Below are 10434 nucleotides of genomic sequence, written 5' to 3'. Positions count from 1 at the left end.
AGCTGGTGCGATGGCAACCAGCTAGTCTTCCTGGGGTCCACACAAAAAAAAACATACAAAAACAATTATTCCAAAACAGAATTATTAAAAGTCAGTACTCAACACACAATACACAATGAAACAATTAAGATGGCTAAAATTACATGCAAGCAAAGAAACTGAAAACAAGAAAACAAAACAAAAGTTTAAGTTTATTTTTTAAACTGTCCTTGAGAGACAAATTAACTGGGGTCAATTCCCTTTCAATTCAAGTAATACTAGAAGTGGAGCCACATTTGCTGAACATACGTATTTGTTTTTGACATCTTGAGATCGAAGAGCTCTGTTTCTAGGAGACATGGTGCCAAACAAGAGAACGCTACGATTTTGGAGATGTCAGAGAGCAGATCAAGGGCCTCGTTACATAATTTGTATTTAATATAACAAGGCAATGTGTCTATGCATAGGGGATGTGGTGGGGAAGATTGTGTTGGTAGTTGTATACGGTTGGTCCTGGGGGTTGTGGAAAGGGGGTAATGGGGGATTTTCTGGGTTATTGAGGGGGAGATACGGTAGCGTACTGTTTCTACTATGCTGTCTAGTCCTGTGTGTGCTATCCTCCTTGTTTTTTCTTCTCATGTATTGTCATTTCCATTTTGTCTTGGTGTAAGTTTGTTCCTCGTCTTCTACACTCAAACTGGTCTTTGTATAAAAAAAAAAAAAAAAAAAAAAAAAAAAAGGATTCACAGCTGATACTGATTCTGTCTTCTAGACCAGGGGTTCCCAAACTTTTCAGGCCGGGACCCAGAAAATTAGGCGTCAGAGAGCCGCGGCCCAATGCACATCGTCAGGCTTTTTTTTTCTTTTATTTTGCCAGGCGACCGATTCTTTAAGCCAAATATCACTTCAATCCTATTAAGTTAGTTCAAGTTAGTTATTCATTTATATGTGCTATTTATGAGAGGGCTAACTTGTTGCAAAATAATAATGATAATAATAATAGCCTCATTAAAATACTATTGTTGCTTCGGTTGTTTTCAGCGTTTTATGTGCATAATCTGTTATTTAGTTTGAAATGTTCGTTGAAATAAGTAGATTTTTCGTTTTAGTTTATTTATTAAGTTAATATAAAACCATATAGTCACATTTTAGAATAGAATAGCATTTTAGAATACAACTAGAAACACTGTCCTGGCCTACAAAAACATTATTTTTTTTTGGAAACCATCTCGCGGCCCTCCCGTGGCTGCTCGCGGCCCACCTTTGGGTCGCGACCCCGACTTTGGAAACCACTGTTCTAGACTATACAGAGTGCCGATCTGATCTGTTGCTTTTACTGAATGAATTTGTGCTAAGCTAGGCTAGCTTGCAGCCAATTTCTGGTCATAATCTCTCCATTAGGGATATCCAACAGCTTTGTAAATGTAAAAACCCTTAAAGATCCCCTCCAGATGTATTTTAAACCCTTACAATAATGTTCTATATTGAATAACAATTTGTATAGATATGTTTTTTCCACCAAATTGTTCAATAAACTACTGAAAGCGGCTAAGCAGCATCCCTACACCTTTACCCTTATTAAGAATGCAAGGATTTTCAAATATCCACAACAAGCACCCATCGATATTTACCAGGAATCCCAAATCAGTAGCTTATATTCTTTCAAGACATGTCAATACTTACTCAGATTTCTGTGTAGCTGAAGCTAAAGGTTTTAAGTTAGCACATATGAGAGGTTTGGCCTATTGGTGATCACACATGCAACTCAGATTTCAGGGAAGTACAGAGAAGCTCTCCCTCTCCAGAGGAAGAATGTGAACAGGCGCTCTGGTTGTGACAAGTATTTGTATAGTCAAAGCAATGCCTCCAAGAGGAGTTAACCCTAATACAAACATGGTTTTGAGTGGAGGGGATATATATATATGTATATCATTTCTGACATATTGCACATGGCTCTAGGTATCGATTAGGTATACTCCACTGCAGGGATGTGCACAGGACTTTAGAGGGGCAGGTGCTCAAATGCTGAAAAGGGCACTGTACCTATGTGTGTTTTAACCGAGCGTGCGTAGTGCGCAAGCCCGATTTTTAAGGGCCCTTTTCGGGCGGGGGGCCCCCTTTTTATGCTTTTTGGGGGGTTTTGGTGATCAAATATTGAATATTGAACTATAATAATCAGTGCAGGAGCTCACTTATCCTTGAAAGACACTTTTATCACTGACTTAAAAGGCCCATACATCTCCATAAATGTTCAGGGGGGAGGGAATAAGTGCTTACCCTACAGACCCCAAGAAGTGCTGTATATTCTGTATTGTTTAATATAAATGCATTTTTTATTCCAATCCCGATTTGTATTTGAGATTCCCAAATCCCATCGGACTTGACTTCTTCGTGTCCCTCAGTGAGTGTAATACCAGCATTCAACTGTATGGGCCACAGCAGTTTCTATCATCATCATCATCACCACCCACGCTATGCATAAAATATATAGGTCCATGGAGAGGCACGCTGAGGAGGCCGTGCAAACTGCAATGGAATATGGGGCATCTCTCTCTCTTTACCTAATATTTTGATTCTATCCTGACATTTTTCAGTTGGAAGGGCAGTCTATATGCGTAACAGCAATTTTTTTTTTTAATGGCACTTTTTTAGGAGGCTCAAAAAGGCAGGTGCTCAAGCACCCCTTGGGCTCTATGTGTGCACGTGCCTGCTCCACTGGAATAATAATTATGATCTTGCAGTTAATCGCAGTGACCCCCTTCCTTACCACAGTTAGCTTCATCCGAGTTGTCGCCGCAGTCGTTCTCTCCGTCGCAGATGAAGGGGGGGAGAGCGCAGAGGCCCGTGCCACACTGAAATCGCCCCGGCTGACATTTAAATTCCGCTGGTGGGAAAGAAAACAACTGCTCCTTATCTCCGGGAATACATATTATTACAGTAGTGGAACTTCTACTATTATTATTCCATTATCAACATGCAACGTGCACCACGTAAGAGCTGAATGAGAGATGACACAGAGATTGATGTTGAAGACTGCGAGGGAGAGAAATAAAGAGCAATGTAGCAAAAGCCAGAGGACATTTCTTTATCAACCAAATAGCAAACAAACTACAAGGGCTCCTTTTTAAAGGGATACTTCACCAATTTTAAGAAGCCTGGAGTTATTTAAATGAATCCAGAAAGCACTGTTTGGGTTTTTAAGACCTCTTACAATGGGTGGAGTGTCCCTTTAAGGCCATCATACTAAATGTATTACTGGCAACTAAAGCAGAGCCCTCAGTGTTCCATTAATGTGCAAATATGAAAGCCCCCTTTTACAGTAGGATGTGACTTCAATAGAGCGTGTTAGGAAATCCCAGGAAGTCTCAGTTGAATGGGGTTTTTGCCTGAGATATATATATATATATATATATATATATATATATATATATATATGTAGTGGGTGCTATGGACATAATTCACCATTAGATTGTTTTGATGTATTGATGGGGCACTGTCACTTTAATGGGGTTGGGCTTAGAGAAGACGCGCTGGTGGAATGTCATTCATAAAAGGTTTTGGTGACGAGGAGCTGTCAGAGTTTAGCACGGCATAGATCTGACAGCTGTCACTTGTGCTAAGAAGATAATAAATGACACACTACTTGGTGTTGTCGCAAGATAGAAATTGTGCGTCTCTCATTTCCGACGATTTCTACATTGGTGACCCTGTTATACGTTTTGAAGACGCTTCCGCGGCAACATGTCTACGAACGCAGTTTCACTGAAATTACCTGAGTTCTGGGAGTCGTCAGCCTCGGCATGGTTTGCGCAAACGGAGGTACAGTTCGAGCTGCGTGAGATTACCTCGGATACCACAAGATATTATTATGTGGTGTCAGCCCTGGGAAGTTCGACAGCTAGCAGAGTGGTGAGCCTCCTCAAGAACCCTCCGGCTCGAGATAAATATCTCACGATCAAGTCTCATCTGTTAAAGACATTCAAACTTTCCGATACCGAGCGGGCCAGCCGGTTGTTTTCTTTGCAAGGGCTCGGTGATAGCAAGCCATCGGAGCTCATGGATAGGATGCTGGATTTATTGGGAGAGCACAAGCCTGATTTCCTTTTCATGCAACTTTTCCTGCGTCAGCTGCCTTCTCCGGTTCGGGCCGCTCTGGCCAACACCACTATAGACGATTGCCGCGCTCTGGCCGAGGAGGCTGATACTTATTTTTTGGCTGGTCAACAGCACTGTGCAGCGGCAGTTTTCCCAACCCAAGCCTTTGTTTCACCGCCGGGAGACTGGAACTTCACCGCCGCAGCGACAGCCAAGCAGTGCCACCCGCCGTGCAGGTTCAGTGGCCCGGGCCGGCGCTCGTTAGTGGCCATGAGCGTCGGTCAGGCTGGCAGGCTACTGTTTGTCCAGGACACCATCTCCGGGCGGCGTTTCATGTGCGACACGGGCGCGCAGAGGAGCGTCTTGCCGGCTTCTAGAGTGGACATCCTATCCGGCGGACGGCACCCCCATCCGCACATATGGCACCAGGTATGTCGAAATGTGTTTTAGTGGCCAACGGTTTGGCTGGGACTTTATCACAGCTAATGTAGCCGTCCCTCTTCTAGGCGCTGATTTTTTGTGTGATTATGGACTGTTAGTGGATGTTAAAAATTGCCGCTTAATTGATGCCATTACGTTCTGCTCTTATGCTGGTGCGCTTGGGGGTGCAGACTCCATCAGACTCTCTAGCATGCTCTCCGCCACAGATGAGTTTCAACACCTTCTCGCCGAGTTCCCTGGCCTCACGCGGCCCACGTTCTCATCATCTACAGCCAAGCATGGAGTGGAACATCATATCGCCACGACCGGCCCTCCGGTCTATGCCCGGGCTCGGCGCCTCGACCCGGTCAAGCTCAGCATTGCCAAGGCAGAGTTCGAGAACATGGAACGCCTCTGCATTGTCCGTCGCTCCGACAGCCCATGGGCCTCCCCCCTCCACATTGTCCCCAAGCCGGGAGGCGGGTGGCGCCCGTGTGGGGATTACCGCCGGCTCAACGATGCTACGACACCGGACCGGTACCCAGTCTCGCACATTCAGGACTTTTCTGCCCGCCTTTCAGGGAAATTAATGTTTTCCAAGGTGGACCTTGTGCGTGGGTATCACCAGGTGCCTGTCCAACCGCTGGATGTCCCCAAAACAGCAGTCATAACTCCATTTGGACTATTTGAGTTTCTGCGCATGCCATTCGGCCTCAAAAACGCTGCACAGACGTTCCAGCGCCTTATGGACTCTGTGCTACGAGACTTGGATTTAATTTTTGTATACTTGGATGATATCCTCATAGCCAGCGCCTCTAAGGCTGAGCACATGTCCCACCTCAGGATGCTTTTTGAGCGGCTAAATGAGCATGGACTGATAATCAACCCGGCCAAATGCCAGTTTGGGCGGTCGACCATTGACTTCCTGGGGCACAGAGTCACTAAAGAGGGAGCGGTCCCTCTTCCCATGAAGGTGGAAGCGGTGATGAATTTTCCCTGGCCGCCCACGGTTAGGTCACTGCAGGAGTTTCTCGGAATGATCAACTTTTATCACCGCTTTATTCCCCAGGCCGCTCGGATTATGCGGCCGTTGTATGATGCCCTTAGGGGTAAAGCGCCAAAACATGCTGTCGACTGGTCTACAGAGAGAGACAAAGCTTTTATGGATGCCAAGGCTGCCCTAGCCAACGCCACCATGCTGGCACATCCTTCCTTTAAGGCCCCAATCTCCATCACCACCGACGCCTCAGATTTAGCCGTGGGCGCAGTGTTTGAACAGTGGGTAGGCGGGGCTTGCCAGCCGCTCGCTTTTTTCAGCCGCCAGTTAAGCCCCAGCGAGCGGAGGTATAGCACCTTCGATCGGGAGCTCCTCGGCCTCTACCTTGCCATCCGCCATTTTCGTTTCCTGCTGGAGGCCCGCCAGTTCACGGCCTTCGTGGATCACAAGCCGCTGACGTTTGCCATGGCCAAGGTGTCTGAGCCATGGTCCGCCCGTCAACAGCGACAGCTCTCATATGTCTCAGAGTTCACTACTGACATTCAACATGTGGCAGGTAAAGCAAACCTTGTCGCAGACTGCCTCTCCCGGGCTGTAGTGGGCGCCATCCACTTGGGGCTGGATTACACCGGTATGGCGGCGGGCCAGGCTACCGACCCTGAAGTGCAAGATTTCAGGTCAGCCACCTCAAGCCTGCGGTTAGAGGATGTGGTTTTTGACAGCGCTGGCACCACACTCCTGTGTGATGTCTCTATGGGGCAGGCCCGCCCCATCGTTCCCACAGGATGGAGGCGGCGTGTTTATGGCGCTGTTCACGGCCTCTCCCACCCGGGAAAGAAACCTACGCAGAGGCTAGTGTCCGCCAAGTTTGTCTGGCCTGGGCTTAGCAAATATGTAAGAGACTGGGCTGACTCCTGTTTGGAGTGCCAGCGCGCTAAAGTGTACCGTCACACCAAGGCCCCCCTGCAGCACTTCCCTGTACCTGAAAGGAGGTTCGACCACGTGAACATTGACCTAGTGGGCCCCCTGCCCCCCTCACACGGCTTCAGTTACCTCTTTACTATGGTAGACAGGACTACCCGTTGGCCAGAGGCAGTTCCACTGTCAGGCACGACGTCCGCCGAGGTGGCCAGAGCCTTTATTGGAACCTGGGTCGCCCGGTTTGGCACTCCAGCCGACCTCTCTTCAGACCGGGGCCCACAGTTCACGTCCGAGCTCTGGAACACGGTCGCCAAGAGCCTGGGCGTGAAGCTACACCGGACTACGTCATACCACCCGCAGGCCAATGGGTTATGCGAGTGCTTTCACCGCTCAATGAAAGCAGCACTTCGGGCCAGCCTTACTGACAGCGGCTGGGTCGACCGGCTCCCGTGGGTCATGCTTGGTCTCAGGACGGCCCCCAAGGAAGACCTTCAGACCTCCTCGGCTGAGCTGGTTTACGGTCAGCCTATGCGGGTGCCAGGGGATTTCATCCCTAACATTACTGCCCCCTGGTGTGCAGCCCAGCAGCGGACAGCACTTCTGGAGAAGGCTAAGGTATTCACGCCGGTCCCCACCTCACAGCACGGCCTTCCCCGGTCGCACGTCCCTACAAGTCTGCAGTCAGCGGAATATGTTTTCATCCGTCACGATGCCCACCGGGACCCCTTGAAACCTCCATACAACGGTCCGTTCCGTGTCCAGGAGGCTGGAGACAAGTACTTTGTTGTGGACATGGGCGGGAAGCTGGAACACATTTCCATAGACCGCCTTAAACCGGCTCATGTGGACCTGGGCAAACCTGTTGGACTGGCCCAGCCCCCACGGCGGGGACGACCCCCTACCTTGCCCCGTCTTCCGAGTAAGGCCCGCGAGACCCCCTCGCCACCTATCCTGTGCCCGAGTGGCCGTAGGGCCCTTAAGGTTTTCCCTACAGCGGCGCCGGCCGCTACAGGGGTCAGGCGGAGCCGTTATGGCAGGGTTCTCCGCCCTCCTGTTCATTGACTTCTTTTGTTATGATGCATTCTGGGGGGACGTATGTAGTGGGTGCTATGGACATAATTCACCATTAGATTGTTTTGATGTATTGATGGGGCACTGTCACTTTAATGGGGTTGGGCTTAGAGAAGACGCGCTGGTGGAATGTCATTCATAAAAGGTTTTGGTGACGAGGAGCTGTCAGAGTTTAGCACGGCATAGATCTGACAGCTGTCACTTGTGCTAAGAAGATAATAAATGACACACTACTTGGTGTTGTCGCAAGATAGAAATTGTGCGTCTCTCCTTTCCGACGATTTCTACATATATATATATATATATATATATATATATATATATATATATATATATATATATATATATATATATATATACACATATACAGTATATAAAAAAAGAATTATGCTTGAAATGCAAACCATTTGAATCCTAAAGTGGGTATACTCTAGCAGTCTGTCATTTAAAATTACAAGGGTAATTTTGATATTAACTATAGTATATTATCTGCATTCATAGCTTTTACCCTTTTTTATTTTTTTTATTCTCCGCATTGCTTTTATTCTGTCTATTTAATGCTCATGTTATGTCTATTTTATTTTGAGCTACAATTATTGTATGAAAGGTGCTATACAAATAAGGTTTATCCGGCTTGGGCCGGCCGTCATACTGGCTCAATTGGCAGAGTCAGCGGGTGGAAGTCGATGGGTGGTAATCTGGACGTTGTGGACAGCGACTCCTACAGGTCGGTTGGGGGACGCCTGCACAGCAGAGACAGGCGATGGCGGGGGTAGTGTGAGCCTCCCACACGTTACACCTCGCCAATGAGAGTCCGCGCTGGCCGGTGAAAAGATGTGACAGGCTGCCTCCTCGTGTACCGGAGGGGACACGTGATGCAAGGCTTCTATCCTCCCTACATCCGGCCAGTGGGGGGCATTATGCGAGCAACGTTCGAGACAGGGGAGGGAAGAATTGGAAACAGCGGAATTGGGATGGGAGAAAAAGTGGATACAAAAAAAAAATAAGGTTTATTATTATAATGATTATTATTATTATTATAATTATATCTTTAACGTTTTGAACCCGGTTCCTGAGATTTTCTGAGGCGCCCTATTGGTCGGGTCAGTTGTCTTTCAGAAGGACAGCCACTCACGGCAGTCGGCAGGTTCGTCTGATCCGTCTCCGCAGTCGTCCACCGTGTCACACTTCCACCAGAACGGGATGCACTCGTCTGTCCCACAGCGAAACTGTACAGCCCCGAGAACAACGAACAAGACAGGGAGAAAGAAAAACGCGAAAGACATGAGAACACAGCGATTACATTTTTTTTCTTTTTTCGCCTTCATGTTCCTTCAAAGCCAGAATGCAAATCAATAACGCCAACGCTTTCAAGGGGAGTCACGCTTCAGGAGGAGTGTGGCATGAAAGAGCGGAGAAACAAAAGGGTAAAAAACGGGAGAACAAAGTTGCAGCGTGGGTAAAAGGGACACTTCACCTTCAGGTTGATTTATTTGATCCTGTTTCGTTCCAGAGTTATCAAGAGTGTTTGGTATCCGTAATCGTACAATCTAATACTTCATGCAAATATGTTATACATTGGTCAGATACAGACCTTGAGTAGAATTAGCTGGGAAAACCCTGAAGGACAGATCAGTTTGTCTGCAAATGCTAAATGGAGCAACACGCAGTAAAGTAAACAGGACACTCACTTTAGAAACTTAGAGTAGATGCTAGGAACAGATTGTGAACCACTTTGGATTGGTTCTGTCGGCCTGACCGCGATAGATGGTGATTGATAAGTTAGGTTGCCATGGGAACATACTGGGAAGAGGGTTTTATGACCAGCCTCAAACAAGAATCTAAGAAACAGACACTGCTAGAAGCCACATGTAGATTTTCCCTCCATTTTTGGGAGACAGAGGAGTTTTGATTACAAGCAATATCTAGTTAAAATTAAGCAATAACAAAAGCTAACAAAATATAGGACTGGTGGCTTGTCCATCTGAATAAAGGGATATCAAACACTTGGTTTATATTATAACTGGAATTATTGAGCAGATCGTTTGGTATCGTTTGATTCAGTGGATAAGAGGGGCTGAAACTTTACTTCAGCACTGGGACATAAGGTCCAAATATGCTGTAATAGTCCAACTGCTGAAAACAAGTGTATTTTAATCAATCAAAGACCTTGTGTGACAAACACAGCTGCATTTACGAAGAGGGAGGCTTCCTCTGTCTGGTGCACATTCCAACAAGGGCTTCAGAATGACTGGTTGGCTGGATAATATTCTTTAACCTAGCTTTTAGCTTAAATCAAACAGTACAAATATTAAGTAAATAATCTATATCTTTGTCTTTAAGAGGTAGATACTGATCGCCTAACTCTAATTTGGAAAACATTAATCTAAAAGGTTTAATTGGAAGAAAACTATTTTATTAGAACTAACAGAGGGAGGATCGTCTTTCTGACTCACAGGCCAGACACGGCCTCAGGCTTGTTTTTGATTGGCTGAGGGTGTGTGTCCTTCTTGATGAGGGAGGCGGGCCTGGACGGTTTAAATGTCTGTGCCCGGGGGAACACACACACACACAACAGACACAAAATGCAGATGGAGATGAAGATGAAGATGACGAGGAGAAATGGCCATTGAACACGGGATGAAGGCCCTCTCTGCTCTGCCATGCCAATGATGACTACGACTATGCAAAATGCCAAACAAAGACCAAACCTGCTGAAATAATGATTTTGTAAATACTGGAACCCATCCAGAGAGAGTGTGTATTATGATATTTCAGAGAGCTTCAAAGACGACCACCTTCAGGGACTCTTTTTAAATAAAAGATCTATAGTATACCACTCCAACTGGCTTGTGTGGACTCAGATTCTTCTGCACTACACCTGCACCAAGACCGGTGGTCGAACCAGACACATAGCCACAGGAGAAGCAGAGTACTGACCCGAATATACG

General features: G+C 46.7%; 1 protein-coding gene across 1 annotated transcript in view; it reads right to left on the bottom strand.

Annotated features, from left to right (window-relative positions):
• lrp1bb (low density lipoprotein receptor-related protein 1Bb) overlaps nucleotides 1-10434 on the bottom strand; it is a gene marked incomplete at its 5' end in the record, with an annotated part of 1188884 nt that overhangs the window by 134365 nt on the left and 1044085 nt on the right. Inside the window, 2 exon segments of the mRNA XM_084314368.1 lie at nucleotides 2747-2863; nucleotides 8619-8712. Coding sequence (XP_084170494.1) covers nucleotides 2747-2863; nucleotides 8619-8712 — 211 coding nt within the window.

The sequence above is a fragment of the Notolepis coatsorum genome (assembly GCF_963971535.1).
Source record: "Notolepis coatsorum genome assembly, chromosome: 5".
Taxonomy (NCBI): Eukaryota; Metazoa; Chordata; class Actinopteri; order Aulopiformes; family Paralepididae; genus Notolepis; species Notolepis coatsorum.
Note: the sequence above shows the minus strand (reverse complement) of the source record. Positions and strands in the feature narration are given on the sequence as shown.